The 23,484-nt window shown below is 31.0% G+C and overlaps 1 protein-coding gene across 21 annotated transcripts in view; it reads left to right on the plus strand.

Moving 5' to 3' along the window:
• The window catches only part of LOC106664052 (protein ELYS), a 50,966-nt gene extending 29,254 nt beyond the window's left edge, over positions 1 to 21,712 (plus strand). For 4 of the 21 annotated variants that reach the window (XM_024225989.1, XM_024226001.1, XM_024225991.1 and 1 more), the window contains 41 exons: positions 642 to 683; positions 765 to 812; positions 1,319 to 1,363; positions 1,442 to 1,483; positions 1,565 to 1,609; positions 1,714 to 1,758; positions 1,907 to 2,008; positions 2,553 to 2,600; positions 2,672 to 2,710; positions 2,936 to 3,016; positions 3,112 to 3,168; positions 3,487 to 3,546; positions 3,865 to 3,924; positions 4,251 to 4,310; positions 7,500 to 7,544; positions 7,610 to 7,642; positions 7,729 to 7,779; positions 8,427 to 8,471; positions 8,846 to 8,884; positions 9,109 to 9,168; positions 9,381 to 9,422; positions 9,491 to 9,538; positions 10,351 to 10,395; positions 10,453 to 10,506; positions 11,101 to 11,139; positions 11,330 to 11,367; positions 12,072 to 12,120; positions 12,312 to 12,350; positions 12,487 to 12,531; positions 12,851 to 12,898; positions 14,460 to 14,504; positions 14,872 to 14,910; positions 15,145 to 15,207; positions 15,380 to 15,421; positions 15,490 to 15,537; positions 16,865 to 16,903; positions 17,100 to 17,138; positions 18,306 to 18,461; positions 18,692 to 19,638; positions 21,256 to 21,404; positions 21,459 to 21,712. In XM_024225989.1, the coding sequence (XP_024081757.1) occupies positions 642 to 683; positions 765 to 812; positions 1,319 to 1,363; positions 1,442 to 1,483; positions 1,565 to 1,609; positions 1,714 to 1,758; positions 1,907 to 2,008; positions 2,553 to 2,600; positions 2,672 to 2,710; positions 2,936 to 3,016; positions 3,112 to 3,168; positions 3,487 to 3,546; positions 3,865 to 3,924; positions 4,251 to 4,310; positions 7,500 to 7,544; positions 7,610 to 7,642; positions 7,729 to 7,779; positions 8,427 to 8,471; positions 8,846 to 8,884; positions 9,109 to 9,168; positions 9,381 to 9,422; positions 9,491 to 9,538; positions 10,351 to 10,395; positions 10,453 to 10,506; positions 11,101 to 11,139; positions 11,330 to 11,367; positions 12,072 to 12,120; positions 12,312 to 12,350; positions 12,487 to 12,531; positions 12,851 to 12,898; positions 14,460 to 14,504; positions 14,872 to 14,910; positions 15,145 to 15,207; positions 15,380 to 15,421; positions 15,490 to 15,537; positions 16,865 to 16,903; positions 17,100 to 17,138; positions 18,306 to 18,461; positions 18,692 to 19,638; positions 21,256 to 21,404; positions 21,459 to 21,591 (3,194 nt within the window). In that variant the 3' untranslated portion in view covers positions 21,592 to 21,712. Of the gene's footprint in view, positions 1 to 641; positions 684 to 764; positions 813 to 1,318; positions 1,364 to 1,441; positions 1,484 to 1,564; positions 1,610 to 1,713; positions 1,759 to 1,906; positions 2,009 to 2,552; positions 2,601 to 2,671; positions 2,711 to 2,935; positions 3,017 to 3,111; positions 3,169 to 3,486; positions 3,547 to 3,864; positions 3,925 to 4,250; positions 4,311 to 7,499; positions 7,545 to 7,609; positions 7,643 to 7,728; positions 7,780 to 8,426; positions 8,472 to 8,845; positions 8,885 to 9,108; positions 9,169 to 9,380; positions 9,423 to 9,490; positions 9,539 to 10,350; positions 10,396 to 10,452; positions 10,507 to 11,100; positions 11,140 to 11,329; positions 11,369 to 12,071; positions 12,121 to 12,311; positions 12,351 to 12,486; positions 12,532 to 12,850; positions 12,899 to 14,459; positions 14,505 to 14,871; positions 14,911 to 15,144; positions 15,208 to 15,379; positions 15,422 to 15,489; positions 15,538 to 16,864; positions 16,904 to 17,099; positions 17,139 to 18,305; positions 18,462 to 18,691; positions 19,639 to 21,255; positions 21,405 to 21,458 lie in introns of all 21 variants that reach the window. The other 17 variants (XM_024225993.1, XM_024225995.1, XM_024225990.1 and 14 more) reach the window with 17 other exon arrangements.
• The last annotated feature ends 1,772 nt before the right edge of the window (positions 21,713 to 23,484 follow it).

Consider the following 23,484-nt stretch of genomic DNA (forward strand, 5'->3'; position numbering starts at 1 on the left):
CATGGTTTTAGAATTCTATAAACTACACATAATACACAAACTTGATTTTCTTTAATAAATTAGAACCAGTGATATAAAATGAAACGTTGAAAAATTTTTTGTTTATTTCATCCTTATATTTCTCACTTATAATAGCATAGTCTAAACCATGTTGAGGTAGGCTGAAAGAATAGAAATTAAGCTTTCTAACGGTTGTAATAATGAATTTGGATGAAATACAGAGGTTTTGTCGTTTTTTAAGTGAAACACACAGTGGACAGTCAAAACAAAACAAAATTCCCTGACTGATCCAGTTGAAAAATGTATATTTTTTCTTTGCTATGAAAATGTGTATTTATGGAATTTGAAAGGTACAAAGTTGTGACACTCAAGAATTATATTGGCTATTTTTTTTAAGTATTCGGAGGCAATGAAAAGTATTACTGGTTAATATGAGAAATATATAAACAACTGATAGGAAGAGCCAAAAATCCTGGCTCATGGCAATATTATTGATGATAAATTTTATTTTCCCTCCCTGATGTTTTTCAATTTAACATACATTTATTGATGAAAAATAATAAAATATGTTGTAAAATGTATAACATTTACAGCATTAGCATAATTATTTTTGAAATTTTCACAAATTTATTTCTCCATAGATGCTGATATGTTTGCAAAGGATTGGGATAGCTCGTCAAAGAGTGAGTATTTTTAAAATTAAAAATTAGTTTCTTTGCATTGTACATGTGGATTAGTAACGCCCCTTTTTATTTTTATTTTAGATTCATCTTCTCAGTCATCGGAACGCAGTTTGTATACTTCCACAGCTGGTAATTTCCAATATTTTTATTTTTTTGTTTTTGTTAGAACGTAACTTCATAATTATGTTTATCAGTGTAAGACTGTTTTGTATATACATTACATTATTTGTTTAAATTGGAGTCGAGAGCACCCTTGAGATGTTTATTATGTACTTTATGTGCTCATGTTTCTATAGCTAGCGATCAGGCTTGTAATCGGCCCATCTTTGAGCCACATCTCTATACAAGTTCAACTATTTTTTTTTTTACATTCCGGTTCGCTCTGTTTTCAATAATTATGTTGAATGATAAGTCCAAGATAGTTTTAGCCTTGTCTTTTATTTTAACTTTTTTGTAAAATTAGTTTTTTATTTGGTATTTATTTCCACCGTCTGACAAGTTCTCAATTACTCAATTGACCATGTTCATACTTAATTCATAATAGTCAATGAATAAATAACGTAATATTAATTAATATGTGAAGCAAAATTGAAATTTTCACTAGATAATTTTTTTAAAATTTATTTTATTTTTAGAAGATAGCTCTAACAAGACCACACCATTGCAAGGCAGTGCAGAACGTAGGCTTTATTTAATTCCACTTATTGTGAATTAAAATACATTTATACGCATTAATGTTTTATTTCTTAATTCGCCAGATTCACCGATTCGCTTTGAAGAAGTTTCCAGTTCTGTTGAAAGTAAGTTAAGTGGTTATTTATTTTGTGACATAATAACATAATTCATACAGAATACTTTCAATGACTTATTCTGATTTTTAGAAACATATTTTCAATTTTCAGAAGATGCTCAAGAACATTCAGAAAGTAAGTTTTTCAATCAATATCAAATCTGTTGTGAATTTAAGTCACTTTTAAAAATCTTCTTGCTTAAATTTGTTATATTAATTTTATGTATTTTTTCATTTTAGAATCAGAGATCATACCAAAGGAACAACCTACCGGAACAAAAGAGCGTAAGTAATAACAAGTTGTAAATATAAAATATCTTCGATTGTATACAAATTTTCACTGTTATAAGTATGATTAAACAAATTCCAGAAGATTCTGAATTCGAGTCAATTTCGACATTTTTGTGTATTAAATATCTTGTTTTGCTTGTAGAATCTTTTGTACAACTGCCAGAAGTCTCCAGCTCTCCAGACAGTATGTCAATCAATTATTTTCTGTTTGATATGTGCATGCCTACCTTAACAGCTTTATACAGTGAAGTATCATTTCATCATACATAGAAAATTCATAATAAGTTTTAATTATGACAAACATTCAATTTCCATAATTAAGTCTAATAATATGAAATTTGCCTTGAAATCTGTTATATTTTAACACAGAACACAAATATAGACTAAACCATCCAACCAGTAGCCCCAAAGGGAATATAATTTTTTTTAACCTGTTATATTCTGATATATGTTTATTATCTAATTTTCATAAAATGACACGTTCTTTCTTGATCCGCTACAATTTGATGGGCTAATTCAATTTCACTTACTTGTTTATACGCTTTCTATTTCTTACTTTAGTTGATTATAATAGTTTTGTATCCTCTGGGCCTATAGCTTGGGAAGTGTTGTTATTCCAGCGGCTTCTTTGTTCTACGCGTGCATGTAAATAAATTTTAAACATGCATGTAAATAAATTGCACATGTGCATGTAAATTGTAAATAAAAACTGTATAATGGTTTAAAAAAATGTACTTAATTTATTCAGCGACTGCTTGGTAGTAATTTTCTTTCTGGTTTGTTCCAAGAAACGCCCAGGGAACCTGAAGAACCACAAATGCCCACTGAGAGGGCAGGTAAGTCTATCGATTAAATTCTTAGAACATTCTTGTTACTTTTTTTTTTAACTTCTAACTATTCATTCCAGTGACATCTGATATAGAAGAGAAAGATGATCATCTACCAAGTAAGTAAAAACCAAAAGTAAAGTAAATGTGACAATATACTTTAATCAATTTTCATTATGCCAAAAAGTCTATTACAGCATGATTGTTCTAGTATCAACAAAATGTACTAATTTGTTAAGTATCAGACTACACGCTATAAAATTTATAATTGATTTATCTACTTGTTATTTATTGTTATATTATTATTAAAAATGCAAAAAAGTTAATATTATGATAATTTTTAGATTTACCTGTCAGTGAAAATAGTGAAACTGAGATCACTCTTAAAAGTAAATCAAGTTTAAGCCCTAAGATATATATATGGGGTATATATACGCATATAAATAACTATATAATTATAAATACTAATTAAAAATTATAAATGTATTGTTAACCAACATGTTTGATTATTTATTAACAGGACCACCGATTCAATCCAAAGACGATTTTGCTTCTGAGTGCGATGAAGTTATGCCAGGTGATTTTTTTAACCTAGATATGTTTTTGGACTTTTTACATCGGTTAAGAAAATAACATGCAAAGTCATATTACAAAATATAAAAAGTTACAAGAACCAAACACACTTTCAGTAAAGTAGGCCAATAAAATTTTATTTTAAAAAAAGCACAATTCTTATTCGTTTTAAGCCCCCTTTAAAAGCCCTTAATTCAAAATTTTTATGGCAAACAAAAAATACAAATGTTTGTGGTCTAACAGCTGGGGTATTTTTTTAAGCCAATGTTCAGCATTCTACTTAAAATATTGTTAACCAATGTGTTCGTTTATTTGTTAACAGGATCACCGATTCAATCCACAGATGATTTTACTTCTAATGAGTGCGATGAAGTTATATCAGGTAATTTTTTTTAACCTAGATATGTTTTTGGAACATCGGATAAGAAAATAACATGCGAAGTCATATTAAACGGGTAAAATGTATAAAAAGTTACAAGAACCAAACACTTTAAGTAAAGTAGGCCGATAAAAATTTATTTTTTAAAAGCACAATTCTTATTCGTTTTAAGCCCCCTTTAAAAGCCCTTAATTTCAAATTTTTATGGCAAACAAAAAATACAAATGTTTGTGGTGTAACAGCTGGGGTATTTTTTTAAGCCAATGTTCAGCATTCCACTTAAAATATTATTAACCAATGGGTTCATTTATTTGTTAACAGGATCAACGATTCAATCCACAGACGATATTACTTCTAATAAGTGCGATGAAGTTATGCCAGGTAATTTTTTTAACCTAGATATGTTTTTGGGCTTTTTACGTCGGATAAGAAAATAACATGCAAGGTCATATTAAACGGGTAAAATATATAAAAAGTTACAAGAACCAAACACACTTTCAGTAAAGTAGGCCAATAAAAATTTTCTTTTTTAAAAGCACAATTCTTATTTGTTATAAGCCCCATTTAAAAGCCCTTAATTCCAAATTTTGATGGCAAACAAAAAATACAAATGTTTGTGGTGTAACAGCTGGGGTATTTTTTTAAGCCAATGTTCAGCATTCCGCTTAAAATATTATTAACCAATGTGTTCATTTATTTGTTAACAGGATCACCGATTCAATACCCAGATGATTTTTCTTCCAAAGAGTGCAATGAGGATCTGATAGGTAATTTGTTTAAACTTACATAGTTATGTGTTTGGGCTGGATACATTTTCTGTGTATGTGTGTGATATGTGTGATCATTATCACATTATTTGGGAGTGCGAATGGGTTGGGTTGGGTTAATTGTAGGGTTAGGGTTAGGGATGGATTAGGTTGGGTTCAGTAGGGGTAGAATTAAGGTTGGGTTACCATTGGTTATACGGTGTTTACACTGACTGCAATGCAATGTTTTAGGAAACACAAATTGCAAACCGAATTGATGTGAATGAGCATGTGATGCAACAGGCAGGTTGAGTAGAGTTAAAAACAGGTTAAGTTACATATTTGCTTCAGTGTTTCTCTGTGAAGTAAATAAAGTATGCCAATACTGAACAAACTTCAGTTCTCCTTTCTAAAGTTTTGTTTTTGAACGAATTAGTTTTTTTCACTTTAGGCAACACGGTTTGCCTGACATACATGATTATTAATAATTCAATAAACAATACAGACTGTCCAAAATGTCAGTCAAGGACATTACTAATTTCTTTGAAAACCAAAAATTGTTCAAATGGTTGTCAGATTTTCAGTAATTTAATTAATTGGTTAATGTATTTCACACTTATTTCCTTGAGAAACTTGTCTTTATTTGTAAATCATTTTTTAATACAATGGGAGGCTACGTCTGTTGGATCACCGATTCAAATTGTGAAACTTTTTTGGTGGTAATAGGTTGAACATGTGTCTGAGCTTTCTTGCCAAGCCCTAGGAGCCGAGAGAGGAAAAATATTGTAATTTAATTCAATTAATTAAGGTTTTAAGTCAAGATAAAAAAGTCAGTGTCACGAGCGGGATTCGAACCCACGACCTTTGGCTTGATACGCCGCTGCTCTACCACTTGAGCTATCGTGACTTCGAAGGTCGTGAGTTTGAATCCCACTCGTGACACTGACTTTTTTATCTCAACTTAAAACCTTAATTAATTGAATGAAATTAATTGGTCGAGCGGACCACGAAAAATAGTGAATTTAATGAATTAAAATGAAGTATACTTCACTAACGCTCTCCGTGGCCATTTCATATGTCATCGAGAATCCAGTCCGATTACACGACATTTGAAAAATGGCAAAAAGGAGGGAAAATTCAAAAGGTGTGGTCGAGATGGGAAGTTAGTGTCCGAGTGGATCGAAGTTACGATAGCTCAAGTGGAAGAGCAGCGGTGTATCAAGCCGAAGGTCGTGGGTTCGAGTCCCGCTTGTGACACTGACTTTTTTATCTCAACTTAAAACCTTAATTAATTGAATGAAATTAATTGGTCAAGTGGACCACGAAAAATAGTGAATTGTAATTTAAATACTTTCTTGTAAATTTTTTTATAATGGTTCTATGTCTTTCATGTTAGCCAAGATATGAAATGATTTTATTTTTGGTGGGGGGGAAGGGGGAGTGTTCAGAAATTCCTGGGGCGACAGTGGGAATTGAACTGACGACCATGTGGTCTATGAGCCTTGAGCGTGAGTCTTCGTTGTACATGTATTTCAAGGTTATTTTATCTCAGTCAATTCATTTTTTTCTAACAGGGTAAGAAAGTCATAGTAAAATGGTAAATTAAAAAAAAATATACAAAACCCAAAACTCTCAGTAAAGCAGACAAAAAACAAAATTTAAACACTATTCTTATTTGTTTAAAGCACTCTTAAAGCCCTTAAACAGAAATTGTTATAGTAAACAAAAAATATAATTTTTTTTTGTTAGCTCAGCCAGTGCAATTTTTTCTCTGATGTCAACTGTTCCTTTTAAAAACATTAACTCCCCTTGATTTTATCCAAATTCAACATTGTTACAACCAATTAAGGTATTTAGTCAAGATGAACAAAAGTTAATGGCACGAGAGGGATTCGAACCCACGACCTTCGGCTAGATACGCCGCTGCTCTGCCACCTGAGCTATCGTGACTTTGATCCACTCGGACACTAACTTCCCATCTCAACCTCACCTTATGAGTTTTCCCTCCTTTTGCCATTTTTTTCATCTCAACTAAATACCTTAATTAATTGTCATGTATTAATTGGTCAAGCGAACCATGAAAGTAGTGAATTATTGTTACAACCTTTGGAAAGCTTAATTCCTATCCTTTCAGCCTAGGAGATCACAGTAGTCACTGTGATAGACTCTCAGCTCATATACCCCATGGTTGTGGATTCAATTCTCATCATTGCCCCTGGCCTTTGTTTTCATGCTCCCCTTTCCCCCAAAAAACATAATTCAACAATACGATTGATTTGTGCTCTGGTCAACAAAATAGGCTATAAAAAACAGAAAAAAAATTTAAAAACTCAGACTATGTCAACTTGGTGTTATTGGTGTTAAAACTTCGTAAAAGTATGTTTCTTTTCCGATTGTTCGATTTTGAACCCCCCGGTGGAGGGAGTTGCGAGTTAGCGAATGTAGCCTGTCGACTAGTTCAACTTGATCTCGTGTATCAATCTTGTTAAAATTTGGTCAAAATATCTAGAAAAACTTTATAAAACTAAGGAAATATCAAAAGTCATTAGACCATGACTGTGTCATTAGAAGTGAGGAAAATAAGGATAAAATAAACAAAAATTCTTTATTTTCAGTATAAGAAGTATCGACCACTTTCTGGATGAAGATATGGTTAGGGAGGTTAGGGTTTTTCTTTTTTTGAAGGTTCCAGGCCTTGTAAACTTTCCTGTAGATCGGTGGTGTTATTTCAAAGTTATCACCATTTTTGTGGTTTTCGGAGAAACTTACAGGCATTTGGAAAGTGAAAAATTTGAGAGAAAATTTATATTTCGATTTTTTCTTCTTTTTTTTGAGGTGTAAGAAATGAATATAACTTTATTTCTTCCTGTAAATTTTTTTTAACCTACTTTCAACCTGCGGGCAAGCAACTTTGACCCATCCATTGAATTACAATACATAAATTGTGACTGAGCGACGTAGCAAGAATGGCCTGACATGTTAATATTTTTTGACCTAGTATTAAAAATGTTTCATTGAAATTCTTGATCCAATAAAATAATACATTTTCTGTTGATATAAACCTTATTTGAAACTAACCAAAATTTTCACTGTTTAACTACTGCCTGTTTCATTAGGGTATTATATTAGTTAGAAACAATTTAATTTACAATTTTTTTTAGCAGAATTTAAAAACAAATTTATTTAGTTATTAATGTTGTTTGTTTCTAGAATCTCCTGCTCAACATGAAGCATCTATTTATGTCGAGAGAGACAGTAAGCCTTCTCCTTTTGATATCTTGCAATTATAATTATAAAACTAATGTTTTGATGTTTTGCAGTGTCTTTTGAGGAGAAGAACAGCTCTTGGCCGAGTAAGTATTTTTGTACACCTGTGTCAGGATTCTTTTATTTTAGTACCATTGTACTATTCTGAACCAATTTCTTTATCTATTAACAGTTGAAAGCAAAGACACTTTGACCTCTATGGAATTCAGCGATACTCAACCAAGTAAGTATGCCGTAAATTGTTCTTGTAAGTATGTATGCATGATTAGAAGCAAAGGAAAATAATGCATATAAACAAATATAATTGGTGGCATAAAAGCAATACTTTTGACAGATAAGATTTGAGGGTGTTTTAAAGAGAAACTTTTACAATTTCAATACAATCAACTCGTCAATATTTTTTTTTTATCACAGTAAAGATTAATTATGTTTTCTGGTGTATTTATTTAAAATTATGCTATTTCAAACTGTTTCTAATATTATTGGAAATGCTATAGAGTCTCCTAGTGAACTTACAGACAGCAAAGCCTCTCTACACAAAGTAAATCAGGGAATAGATGTTATCAATGACAACAAAATATTTTTTTTTAAATTTTTTTATTTAGGGCCTCCAGAAAGGAAGCATTCAACACCAAGTTTTGTTCTGTTGATTTAAAATTTTAATCATTGAGCTTTTCTATATTTCAAATAGAAGACAGGGAGAAGCATAAATATCAGAGTTTACTTAGGTTATACAAATTGTGAGATTCTTGTTGTTTTCGATCATCATATCATAATGTCGTTGATTAGAAGCTTTTTATCAATATAATTTTTAAGGTTTTTTTTAAAGTCAATATTACATGAGAAACCTCACAAACCTTTATCTTTCAGACATACCTGCTGATCTTCCAAAGGAATGTGATACAACTGTGCCACGTAAGTTAAACTAAAATAAGACTTCGCCAGTAAAAACTTTTAATTTTGTGTTAATGATTCAGCCTTTAATGGATAATCTTGAGGTCTTTTTAAGAACAGCTTTCGGCACTTTTTATTGTCATCTTCAGGGCCAGGGCTCCTGTATCAGAGATCATACTTATGTTCATATAATGATTTTTTTTAATGCTATAAAAGTTTTAATGCCTATTCTATTTACTGTATTTTTCCGAGCTTAGTCCTAGTACCAGGTTTGTTAAAAAATTTAGTAGTTCATTTCAGCAATTGTTTTTTTAAAAAGTCCCCAAGATGGTATATTCTGAGTCATTAGACATCAACTGTTGATATTGAAAAATCTTAATTTGTTTTGGTTTTAGAATCTATTCAAGTCAAGGAGACACGTCTAGCAGATGAAAGTAAGATTGTGAATTACTATTTCTTAATAATATAAATAATGTGCTATATATTAAATTAAAAGTAATTTCCAATTTGTCAGCATATTTCCACTTTAAAAAGTTGCCTTATTGAAGATTTGAAGTAGACTAGTGATATGTAATTTTATGAGTTGATTTAAACTATAAATTGTTATTATTTTAAATTAGCGATTTGCTTTATTTTATGAATGTTATTTTGTTAATAGATGTGCCAGTTAATATCCCAAAAACATTTGAATCAAGCGAAAGCCATGAGACACCTCCAAGTTAGTATTTTATATATATATACATATACATATACATACATATATATATATAAAATATATATATATCTCTTTCAAGTTTTATTTATTAGATAATGTTAATGATAAGTTTATTTTATTTGAACAATTCAATGTTATAAATCATTTGGAATAATTATGTTTTTAATAAATTTAAAACCATCTTTTTAAAAATTGTTTTTTTACATTGTTTTTAGGATCACCAAAGGAATTGAGTAAACCAGATCAAACTGCAGAAGGTAAACCTTATATTATAGACAAATACCCAAGGATAGTGTATAAAATGAATTTTGTTTATTTGTTTTAGAATCAAAGTTAGAAGTTAAACTTAGAGAAGAATGTGATGCTTCTTCATGTAAGTTTTGTTTATATTTTATACTTGTTTTAATTCCGTCCTTACAAATTTAAAACAATTTGTTTCTATCTCTTAAAATAATTGTTTACCTTAAATGTTCTTTTCTTAACACATTCAACTCGGCAGCCATCTATTTACCGATGTTGAGGACTCCAGCTTGAATATAATATTATTTAAAATTTTACCCCTTACCACTGACTCTTAATTTTTTTCCATAAATAATTTAACCACATAAAATAATCCCTGCTAGAGGGGGTTAGTTAGTTGACTGCGCCTGGGGAAAAGTGTAAAAGTGTGCACAAATGGCTACAGTGAAGCTAAGTTTCTATTCCCTTCTAACTCTTCTCAGCTACCTGCTGAAAAGGCAAGTTCAAGGTTTAGAGGTAGGTTAGGTTAATTAGGGTTCAGACAGTTTATGATTAGTGCTACAGAAGGTTAGGTTAGGTACAGTTAAGGTTAATACTAGCCCTAGATAGGGGTTAGGTTAAGTACTCTTTGGGATGTGTTCAATTCAGGTACCACTTGGATTATAGTTAGGCTTAGTGAGGGGGGCTATGCTTAAAGACAAGTAATGAAATGGTTAGGTTAGTAGTAGTGTGCAGTTAGTGTTAAGCTGAGAGACAGGTTAAGGATGGTTAGGTTTAGGGGATGGGTGAGGTTAGGGGGCTAAGGTTAGTGTTTGGGTTAGTGGCTGGCCAGGTAGGATGAGGGTTGGGTTTATGGATGGGTTATGTATTTGCATATCCACAACTCACTGTTTTTTCTAGAAGAAATATATCAAACTAATATAGATTTATTTTTTCCCGATTTAGCTTTTGTCGATGAACAGCCAGCTGAAGCAGATGGCTCATCAAAGAGTAAGTCACTGAAAATCGTTCAGCAAGTTGCATACTAACGAAAAACTTTGGTTTCAGTGTTTTCAGTTGAAATGGAGATGGAAGAGGAGAAGGACGATGCCAAATCTCAAAGTGAGTATTTTTACTAAACACATTTGCCTGGTTGTTCATTTGTTAAAGAAATATTTAGTGTATTGAGTCCCTTGTACCTGCACTTTATATTTTATATTAATTATTTCTAATTTTTTAACATTTCGATTTGTAGAATCTCATTTTGATCTTAAATTAACTCTAATAATAACTCTATTAAATAACTAACCTGAGAGTAAGTTTTGTATATCTAACGAGGCTAATTTATGTCAGGCATAATGATTGACCAGCTGTTGTAATATTGATGTTTTCGGATCAGGGAATGGTCCAAGAATGAAAATTATTGCACTACCGCCAAGCTTCTGGCTATTATTATGCCTTCCTGAGGGCTCTACATTCATAAACAGTAATTAATATAAATATATAGTGAAAATTGGACTTAAATAGTTCTTTTTTTTTGTTTTATTTACTTACTTAGGTCTAGTTAGTTCAGTTATTAAATTCATATATAAGTTACACTATTAAATCTTTTTTTGAATCTTACAATACTCTTCTAATACATTGTGTCTATAAATAAATAATTAAATAAATGAATACTATAAATTCATACACATTAAAAATGTTTGGTTTTTTTAGTGTCATCGTTTACATCTATGGAAATGGACAGTACTTTGAGTAAGTGTTAATTTTTGTTTATTAATAATGCACAAGTTTTATATAAATATATCAGCATTTTTGTCATAACATAAAGATTATATCTGCATAATTTTCTTAGAACAAAACAATAAATAAATAAAATTGCTATCTGTTATTTTTTGGATAGAACTATTTCCAATGTAGATTGTAATAAAGTCTATTTTTTCAGCAATCCCTGGTGTACATTTCAAAAAGGTTTCAGAAGAAGGTATGATTATTATTTGTGATTATTTATTTAATAAAAAAAAGAGCCCTAGTTTCTTGCCTATAAACTAGGTTAGTTGAACTACCCAAACGGACACAATATATAGATAAGAGGTTTCTCGGTTAGTTTTCACATTGAGATGGTGACATAGAATCAGAGAAGAGGTTGAAAAAATTTTCTTTCTATCAGAGAAATGATCAAAGTCATATAAGTCAATGAGTAAGAGAAAATTAGTGACTGTGCTCTCCCCTCTTATATAACAGGCCAAAATCCCATTCATGATTAGTGATCAATTATGGGAAGTTTGACTGTATCTGTTTTTATTTTTTTTAGTAATTAATATAAATATATAATGAAAATTGGACTTAAATAGTTCTTTTTTTTAGTTTTATTTCTGGCCAAACTATCAATCTGGCCAAACTATCAACTAGCAATCTGGCCAAACTATTACCAACATATTGTTTCCCCTTTGTCGGCTTATTTCACTTCAAAGAAACACAAGAAATACACAAAAATGTCTTTTCGATACCGACTTCCTTCCCCACCCCTTCAACACCAAACATATATAAACATAAAACCAATTCATACCTAAGTTTCACTATTAAAACTTTTTTTGGATCTTACAATACTCTTCTAATACATTGTGTCTATAAATAAATAATTAAATAAATGAATACTATAAATACATACACATTAAAAATGTTTCGTTTTTTTAGTGTCATCGCTTACATCTATGGAAATGGACAATTCTTTGGGTAAGTATTAATTTTTGTTTATTAATAATGCACAAGTTTTATATAAATCTATCAGCATTTTTATCGTAACATAAAGATTATATCTGCATAATTTTCTTAGAACAAAAAAATAAATAAATAAAATTGGTATCTGTTATTTTTTGGATAGATCTTATTTCCAATGTAGATTGTAATAAAGTCTATTTTTTCAGTAATCCCTGGTGTACATTTCAAAAAAGTTTCAGAAGAAGGTATGATTATTATTTGTTATTATTTATTTAATAAAAAAGAGCCCTAGTTTCTAGCTTGACTGTATTTGTTTTTTTAAATAATTATTTTACCTAATTAATTATTCAATTAATTCATTCATTTAATTGTTGCTTACAGATGCACACAGCAACGTTGTAGAAGAAGATCCCAAATTTACAGATCGTAAGCTCTTCTTATGCACAATATTCCCAAGACTCATGGCACTGTTTAATTTTAAATTTATTATTAATGTTTATATGTAATTTATATATAATAGCTGATTTGAATTTTAAGCAAAACCCAATCTATTTACTAGGATGGATTGATTTTATACATTTTATTTTTTAAACAAGTACTAACTTGTTTATTGTTGTTATGCACGTACATTCTGATGAGCATAAGTTTCACTTTGAAAGAAAGTCGCTATATGGAAAAATACAATTTTATTAACTATAACACATTAGCACTGTTAAAATTATTACATTTTATCATTTATTTTTAGAATTGACATCTGTAAAGGAGAAGGAAGAAACTCAAACTGAAGAAAAAGGTAATTTTCTACTCTGTTTTAAATAAACTGATGGTCAAAATTAACGCACCCCCCTTAAATTTGAATTTATTTAGGTTTATTCATAATTTGCATACCAAAAATAGGTTTGGTTGTAAGGTCAAGACATTTAAAAAGCAACCGTTTATTACCTAATTTAAAAAAAAAAATTTTGTTTCCTTCAATATTCATTCTTTCAAAATTCATTCCCAACTCTTCTGGCCATTGCATTCCTAGGAAACATCTGGTAAAATCCTGAAGAATTCTTGCCCATTCATCAAGAACAGCCATTTCCAACACTTCTAGGGTGTTAGAAAACCTGGCTGCCATACTCATCACTTAAGTTAGTCCCAAATGTGTTCGATGGTTCAAATCTAGCTATACCAAGCACTCAATTTCATCCACATTTAGGTAGTCATCCACAATAACTGCTCTATACAAATAAATAAGAATAAAATCAATGAAGGAAAAGGATTAACCGAAACCAACCTTTATGCATATAATAATGAAAGGGTATAATGCTACTTATTTTGCAAATGGGATTAATCAGTTCAAAAGTAAACAAAGGAAGTAAAGCATTATTTACTGTTTATTTTGACTACGATAGCTTCTAATTACTTGTAACTAATGTAGAAAGATAATGAATTTAATTTTAACTAAATAAATTGAGTGGTGTATTAAATTTGTCTATCAGTATATATTGGGTTGTAAAATAAGTCTAGTGTTTTTCAATAATTGGATTTTATCCCTCTTGTCTTTTGAAGCAATGTTTATTTAGCAATTCATTTTTTTTTCATTTCTGCCAAGGGAAAACTGTAGCTTAAAGAGCTAGAAACATTTATGTGTATGATAATAACAATTTAGAACAAAGCACCATCCGTAAATTAGTTTGCTCGATTCAGAAGTGAAAAGTTTGATTTAGAAGGCGCAAATCGCTCTGGTCCTTCAATCGTTTATAATGAACAAATTCATGCTTTTGCCACAAATGCACAGAGACAACATATCTCATACAAGTGTAACAACCCAGCTGGATATGCTTGTCAGAGCGATGGTTCCTCACATTTTGGCAGAAGAATTTATTGGATTTTTAATGCAAAACTCTCTTAATGAGTCCCATTTCAGTTCACTTGTGGCTGTAGAAAACACATTTCTAAAAAAGTCCATTCAAAATAAATTCTTTGTGTTGCATGTATCCTTTTTGTTGTTTTAATTTTAAATTTTAATCGTTGAGCAAAAGCATGCAGCATTGCTGCAAAATAGCATTAAAAGCATTGAAAAATGCTTCTATTTAAAATAGAAGACAGGGAGAAATATACAATATCAGAGTTTAATTAGATTGTACAAATTGTGAGTTTCTTGTTTTTGATCATCATATCTTTGATTAGAAGATTTGTATCAATATAATTTTTAAGTCCATTATATTTCGTGGTCCGATTGACCAAATAACATCTTCCAATTAATTAATATTTATGTAAAGTATTGGTTGAGATAAAGATTAATCATTTTTAAGGTTACTTCTTAAATCATTATTACATGAGAAACCTCACAAACCTTTATCTTTCAGACATACCTGCTGATCTTCCAAAGGAATGTGATACAACTGTGCCACGTAAGTTAAATTAAAATAAGACTTCGCCAGTAAAAACTTTTAATTTTGTGTTAATGATTCAGCCTTTAATGGATAATCTTGAGGTCTTTTTAAGAACAGCTTTCGGCACTTTTTATTGCCATGGCCAGGGCTCCTGTATCAGAGATCATACTTATGTTCATATAATGATTTTTTTTAATGCTATAAAAGTTTTAATGCCTATTCTATTTACTGTATTTTTCCGAGCTTAGTCCTAGTACCAGGTTTGTTAAAAAATTTAGTAGTTCATTTCAGCAATTGTTTTTTAAAAAGCCCCCAAGATGATATATTCTGAGTTATTAGACATCAACTGTTGATATTAAAAAATCTTAATTTGTTTTGGCTTTAGAATCTATTCAAGTCGAGGAGACATGTCTAGCAGATGAAAGTAAGACTGTGAATTACTATTTCTTAATAATATAAATAATGTGCTATAGCTGTTTTATATATTAAATTAAAAGTAATTTCAAATTTTGTCAGCATATTTCCACTTTAAAAAGTTGCCTTATTGAAGATTTGAAGTAGACTAGTGATATGTAATTTTATGAATTGATTTAAAGTATAAATCTGTTATTATTTTAAATTAGCTATTGGCTTTATTTTATTAATGTTATTTTGTTAGTAGATATGCCAGTTAATTTCCCAAAACCACTTGAATCTATCGAAAGCCATGACACACCACCAAGTTAGTATTTAAAAAAATCTATATAAATCTTCCAAGCTTTATTTATTTGATAAATTTAATGATATGTTTATTTCATTTGAACAATTCAATGTTATAAATCATTTGGAATAATTATGTTTTTAATCAATTTAAAATCATCTTTTAAAAAAATGTTTTTTCTCGTTGTTTTTAGGATCGCCGAAGGAATTGAATAAACCAGATGATACTACGAAAGGTAAGTCTTATACTACACACAAATACCCAAGGATAATGTATAAAATCCATTTTGTTTCTTTGTTTTAGAGGAAATATTAGAAGTTAAACATAGAGAAGAATGTGACACTTCTTCATGTAAGTTTTGTTTGTATTTTATACTTGTTTTAATTCCGTCCTCTTCCTCCAACAGTCAGCCATGAATTTTTTTGTTTTCACTTGATCATTCTTTACACATGTCTTTCATTAGTTTCAGTGTTGTTCGCTCAACCTTCATAATTTTATTTGACCATCTTAGAAATTTAAAACAATTGGTTTCTATCTTATAAAATAATTGTTTACCCTTAAATCTATTTTTCTTAACACATTCAGCTGGGCAGCCATCTATTTACCAATATTGGGAACTCTGGCTTGAATATAATATTATTTAAAATTTTACCCCTTACCACTGACTTAATTTTTTTCATAAATAATCTAATTACATATTAAAATAATACCTGCTAGAGGGGGTTTGGTTAAGTAGGGTTATGGTTCATCACTGTGTTAACACGTTGACAGCACACGAGGAAAAGTGTAAACTTTTTCTAAATATTGAATTAATGTTTTTCCTTTGTTTTACCTATCTTTTTTTTAATAATTGCTGAAAGTGTACAAATGGCGTTTGATCTTGGTGGATGGCTGAATTAGTATCGGGAGGGTCTCTTCTATGTGATTGCAAAACCAGAAATGCCTATATTGAAGCTAAGAGTTTCTATACCCTTCTAACCTTGCTCAGCTACCCGCTGAATAGACTACAGCAGTAGCGTGAGGGAAGGGACCCAAGTAGCAGTCAACTGTTAAAGACAAGTTAGGAAGGGTTAAGGTTAGTTTAAGGTTTAGAGGTGGGCTAGTTTAGTTAGAGTTGAGACAAGTAATGGTTAGTGGTATGGAAGGTTAGGTTATGTACACTTAGGGATTTGTTCGGTAAGGTAGGACTGTGATTATATTTAGGCTCAGTGAGGGTGGTTATGCTTAAAGACAAGTAAGGAAAGGGTTAGGCTAGAATTAGTGTGCCATTTAGTGTTAAGCTGAGAGTCAGGTTATGAAAGGTTAGGGTTATGGTTAGTTTAAGGTTTAGAGATGGGATTAGGTTATTCTTATGCTTAGAAACAGGTTAATGCTACGCCTAGAGAATGGTTAGGCTTAGGGGATGGGTTAGGTCAGGTAGAGGGATAAGGTTAGTGTTATGCTTGAAGGTAGGTCAGGTAGGTAAATATATAGTGAAAATTGGACTTAAATAGTTCTTTTTGTAGTTTTATTTACTTTCTTAGGTCTAGTTAGTTCAGTTATTAAATTCATAAGTTACACTATTAAAACTTTTTTTTGGATCTTGCAATACTCTTTTAATACATTGTGTCTATAAATAAATAATTAAATAAATGAATACTATAAATACATACACATTAAAAATGTTTGGTTTTTTTAGTGTCATCGTTTACATCTATGGAAATGGACAGTACTTTGAGTAAGTGTTAATTTTTGTTTATTAATAATGCACAAGTTTTATATAAATATATCAGCATTTTTGATGTAACATAAAGATTATATCTGCATAATTTTCTTTAGAACAGAAAAAAAAAATAAAATAAAATTGGTATCTGTTATTTTTAGGATAGAATTATTTCCAATGTATATTGTAATAATAAAGTCTATTTTTTCAGCAATCCCTGGTGTACATTTCAAAAAGGTTTCGGAAGAAGGTATGATTATTATATGTAATTATTTATTTAATAAAAAAGAGCCCTAGTTTCTTGCCTATAAACTAATATACAGTTGAAGTACCCAAACGGACACATATATAGATAAGAGGTTTCTCGGTTAGTTTTGACATTGAGATTGTGACATAGATTCAGAGAAGAGGTTGAAAAAATTTTCTTTCTATCAGAGAAATGGTCAACGTCATATAAGTCAATGAGTAAGAGAAAATTAGTGACTGTGCTCTCCCCTCTTATATAACAGGCCAAAATCCCATTCATGATTAGTGTTCAATTATGTGAAGTTTGACTGTATCTGTTTTTATTTTTTTTAGTAATTAATATAAATATATAGTGAAAATTGGACTTAAATAGTTCTTTTTTTAGTTTTATTTACTTAATTAGGTCCTAGTTAGTTCAGTTATTAAATTTATACATAAGTTACACTATTAAAACTTTTGTTTTTGTTTTTTACAATACTCTTCTAATAGGTTGTGTCTATACATAAATAGCATGAACAAATTCATGCTTTTGCTGGATATGTTTGTCAGAGCAATGGTTTCCTCATATTTTGGCAGAAGAATTGATTGAAATTTTAATGCAAAACTCTCTTAATGAGACACATTTTAGTTCACTTGGGACTACAGATACGCTAGATACGCCGCTGCTCTCCCACTTGAGTTATCGTGACCTCGATCCATTTGGACACCAACTTCCCATCTCAACCGCACCTTTTGAATTTTCCCTCCTTTTTGCCATTTTTCAAAATCAACAATTCATCAAAAAACCTTAATTAATTGTAATATAATAATTAGTCAAGCGGACAACGAAATTAGTGAATTTAATGATTAAAAATGAAGTATACTTCACTAAAGCTCTCCGTGGCCATTTCATTTTTCGTCGAGATACAACCCGATTACACGATATTTGAAAAATGGCAAAAAGGCGGGAAAATTCAAAAGGTGGTGAGGTTGAGATGGGAAGTTGATGTCCAAGTGGATCGAGGTCATGATAGCTCAAGTGGTAGAGCAGCGGCGTATCTAGCCGAAGATTGTGGGTTCGAATCCCGCTCGTGCCATTGACTTTTTTATCTCAACTAAAAACCTTAATTAATTGAAATAAAAAATAAATTTAGGTTGTATTCATTACTTATATTTTTATTTTTTGGTCTAGTCGCAGATGATAACGATGTTGCAACACCCGTGCAAAGATCGAAACGCAGAAAATACAAGAAGACCCCGGGAAAAGCCTTGAAGTTATCAGATGAATCTGATTCGTCATATGGTTTGTTGGATTTAGGAATGTTGGAAGAAACACAAATTACGAAAGGTTTTTATTTAATTTATATTATTATTAATAAACTTAAATTGTACTTGCTAATTGGAAAAAAATAATTATAGTACTGCATAGAATAAAACTAAAATGATATTGTTTGATGATTAGGATATTAGGAAGCCCCTGCTTGTCCTCATCATCATACATAATAGTGTTAGTTTTATTCTATGTGGTATGCCCAAAATACTGCAGTTTTTAAATTAAATTTTCATTTTGTTTTTAAGGTACTGAAATTACTGAAAATCACCCTCATAAATTGAAACCAACCCCTGGACGTGTATTAAGATCTACTACATTAGTCGATTATTCATATAGCGTCCTCGACACTGCTATGTTGAATAATGAGCCTTCTGAAGTTTTGGAAACTATCAGTGCAAAGCGTACTGCTGGCAGTCGGAAGCGGAGATCTTCTTCACTTGAGCCAACTAATACAAAAGCTGGAGGCTATTCTAAGGTCCGAACTGTGTCTGAAAGTCAAGATGATAAAGAAGAGAAACATACACGACCGAGGAGAAGAGCGGCTTCTCTTGAGCCCGAGCCAGTCGGCGAAAAAGTAATCAAGGTGCCTAAGACCAAAGTAAGCTCAAGGAAAAAGTCCCAAAACATGCCTGTTTTATCGTTAACTCCAAGTACGTCGGAAGAGAACGCTCCTACAGTCAGTAGAGCCCCTAGCACTTCTTCAACTAGTAAAACAAGCTGTTTCAAAAAATTGAATTTCACCAATCTAGAAGCTGAGCCGATCAGCCCTAAAAAACCCACCACAGGGAAAAAACGTGCTAGTTCTGTGAAGTCTTATTTTAAATCAGACAGTGTGCCAAATGAAGAAGGTCATATTTCACAAAGATTGCGAAAGCGGAGTTCCTCTTTCACAACTCTTTCTTCCTTAAACAAAGTCAAACCAAAACTGAGTAATCTGGAAAATATCATTGAAGATGAAGAGGAAGAAGATAAAGAAATAAATAAACCATCGGCCGAAGTCAAGAAGAAGAAAATAAAAGTTAAACAGTTCACTTACAACGATTGGCTTAAACTAGAACATTCGAAAACTGACATGTTAAAAAGAGTCAGTATGATGTTTCCAGATTGTACTCAGGAACCAAAATCTCCGCAAAAAGGGCCAGGGAAAGTCTTGCGTTCTGGAAAAGTGGTGGAGGGCGTATCAGCAGATTTGGTAAATACATTTTTACATATATTACGTTCTTAATTATAATCAAAGCTTGAATTGAATATTTAATCCCATCCAGCAATAATTCTTAAAATAATATTATTATAATAAATATTGGTTTGGCAAAAAAGTTTGCTAAGTTTTTATGTGCGGAATTAAAGAAATTTTATGTAATATTATATACAACATAATAATCAAGTATGTATTGACCTATTGTCCGTTTTTATTATGATCTCTACTGCCTCCTTTGTGTTTTTAACTTCAAATTAACTTTTTTTAAGCATTAAATGATCGTATGATAAGCATGTAAAGTAAAATTCCTAATTGGTTTGTAAAATAATGATAAAATAATTGAGCTCTTAGAAGATAATTTTATGAAAAATAGAAAATTTCGTACCTAAAGTAACATATAAAAAATTAATTAAAATTAAAATTAAANTATGAAATTAATTACAATTAAAATTAAAAAGATATAAAATTAAATATAAAAATAAAGGATTATTCTTTTAATTTGAGAATTTTTTAAAAATATATAATTACCTCTTACCTAAAATAACAGATGAAAATTAATTAGTTTAAAAGTAAAACTTTTCTATTTTAAAAAAGCTCAAATTAATAGAATAATTTGTTTTTGTATTTAATAAGATTTACACTGAATGATTTTGCCACAAATGTTTTCAGCACAAAATGAAAAATATTTTCCTATAAATAGGGTGATCTTTTTATCTGTTTTGCTATCTATGGTTATGCTTTTGCTTTTGTTATACCTCCACATTTTAAAGGACACAACTACTCTGGGCTTATGTTGAACCGGCACATGGCCACTTACTGGGTCTGTTTCCACTCACGGGTTTTTTGTTTGAGTTATTCAAACGTGAAGAGTCCCTCACTGATGATGGCATAATGCCGAAACTATCTTAAATCCAAGAATTCTTTATTTTTATATCATTTTTAATTTTGATTGTAATTAATTTTCATATTGTCTTCTAAGAACCCCAATTATTTCATATTTAAAAAACATTTTGAAAATGTACACAAATTTTAACTTTACATGTTTATGATATGTTTGGATTAATATGTTGTTTTGTGTTTCGTTATTTTTTCTTAATAATGTGTAGATGGTGTTTTTCTTATTTTTTTTGTTTGCTATTTTTTATAGTTTGTAGTTCTTTGTTATAGTTTTCAGTCTATGGATTTGCAATTTTGTGTTCGTACGGGTGGCGTGATTGCGCATTTATGATGATGTTGATTCTGGATGGTTGTAGGATATGTTTAATTACTGATGCAAATTCCTGCTCTGTTATTTCTTTCACAACACTCAAATCAACCTCGATTGGTTGGTCCACTCTATTTCCTTCCATTATGAAAAATTTGCTACACTCGACTGAAAACATCATCTTTCAGTTGTGCCACGGTGTTGGTAGAAACCGGACAAACTTATTTGCCATCTCATTATTTGTATTATTATGTAAAATTAAAATTTAAAAAAACTTGTCAGTTAGATGGAAGCTTAATTTATGTCATTTCCAGTAGTTCTGCCTGACAAATTAGTCAAAAGTTGTGATCAGGAAATTCAGCAATTACTCAAGACGATTATTTTCATTTTTTAAAATTTATGTGTAGGATAATAAAATGGAAAATAAGGAAATTGAGGCAGTTGTAGCGGAGTATTCTCAGCACCGCAGGGTTACTAGAAATCAAGTTTCTGCGTTGAGAAGATCCTTGTTGATGGACTCTGAAGATGATATGTTGATATTCACACCGCCAGAAAAGTAATTATATTTTATTTATATCAAAGAATGAAATTTAAAAATTAACCTTTCTAGGTCAAAGGAAGATAAACAAGCGAAAACTTTGAGCAAGGGGGAGGCTTCTCAGGCTTCTTCAGTCAACCAGCCGGCCGAGGAGGTAACAGAGAAAAAAGAGAAAAAAAAGAAGAAGAAAGCACCTCGTCCATAGCCTGGCCGGTCGAACACTGCTGTTAATATGAATACATCTCACCCTGAGATTTTCCTTTCCATTATGAAATGATGTTTTTTTTTGTTTTTTTTTTGTATAAACTTGAGCATTACTCAAGTTTGATTTGTTTGCAATTAAAGTATACCACGGTTAAATTAAATTTGTTTCTAATTCAGTACATGAGGGAAAAAATGTAAATAATTTACTGTTACCCTATGATTTAGTTTATATTCTTGTTTATATGCAAATAAAATTGAATTTTACTAAAAAAAAGTAATGTGTTTAATTAACTGATTTAAAACTCCAATAATAAATTAAAAAATTGTATCATTTTGTGTGAACACACAGAAGCGTTACGAGGAAGTTGGAATGCCATAGTTCTGGTTTGAAACTGAAACTTGAAAAATTATCTCTGGAGGATTGGAGTTAAATGTGTGGGCTATTATTTTTGCGTGGGTGCTTCAGGTGCCGAGATGTGGCGCAACGGTTAGATGGTTGACAATCATTACTGATCTTGCTTGAATTAAACGAACACTTAAAACTTACTACTAAATTTTATGAGCTTCTATTAATTATATAAATACTCAATTAATTATACACAATTTTTTTCAAAATGAAAAATTTGTGTCACATGCGGGATTCGAACTCACGACTTCGGCTTATAATTAGAATAAAATCGGGTAATTGAAATGATAAGTTTGTGGCATGGGCGATCGAAGTCACGGTAGCTCAAGTGGTAGAGAGGCAGCATATTTAGCCGAAAGTCGTGGGTTCGAATCCCGCCTGTGACACAAATTTTTCATTTAGAAAAAAATGGTGTATAATTAATTGAGTATTTATATAATTAATAGAAGCTGATAAAATGTAGTATTAATCTAGAATCACACCTGTGAATCGTACACAGTCCCGCTAATCTAGTATAATCGTTAATAAAAAGTGTTTCTATATGAAGCCGCGATTTGCTTATAATTAGAATAAAATCGGGTAGTCGAAATGAGAAGTTTGTGGCATGGGTGATCGAAGTCACGGTAGCTCAAGTGGTAGAGCAGTGGCGTATCCAGCCAAAAGTCGTGGGTTCGAATCCCGCCTGTGACACAAATTTTTCATTTCGAAAAAAATTGTGTATAATTAATTGAGTACTTATATACTTAAAACTTACGTTAAAATTAAGTGCACATAAAACATGGAATAACTACTTATGTATTCAGATAAAAACTTACTTTTCAAACTGACGCTATTATCACCACCTATGCGGACGACACCGCAATCCTATCCTGTAACTCGAATCCTGTCCAAGCTACCTCCAACATCCAAGAACACCTTGAGCTTATCGAAGACTGGTGTAAAAAATGGAGGACAAGACTGAATGAAGAATAATGCACTCAGTGTCTTTTACGCCGAAAAAGCAGTCTTGCCCTCCATTGTACATCAACAACAAAGAGATACCAGTTTCCACCCGTCAAATACCTGGGACTATATCTCAACAGCAGACTGATGTGGAATCCCCACACAAGACTTAAAAAACAGCAACTTAATACAAGACTTGGACTACTACGAAGACTTTTAAGACCAAAATCGACTTTGACAAGACAAAACTAACACTATACAAGACTTTACTAAGACCAATATGGACATACGGAGTGGGACTGTGGGGTACTGCCAAGCCTTCCAATATCCAGCGCATCCAGTCCTTCCAATCGAAAGTCCTTTGACAAATTGTCAAAGCACCTTATTATGTCACTAATCTCACTATCCACAAAGACCTCAACATAACTTTTGCCAACGAACTAATCCGGTCCAGATTCCAAACATTCCATACCAACCTTTCAAACCATCCTAACCATACTGCTCGAGCCCTATCCACTCATTTCCATCCTGACAACCCACCACGTT

The sequence above is a fragment of the Cimex lectularius genome, unplaced genomic scaffold, assembly GCF_000648675.2.
Source record: "Cimex lectularius strain Harlan isolate CLEC.00 unplaced genomic scaffold, Clec_2.1 scaffold82, whole genome shotgun sequence".
Taxonomy (NCBI): Eukaryota; Metazoa; Arthropoda; class Insecta; order Hemiptera; family Cimicidae; genus Cimex; species Cimex lectularius.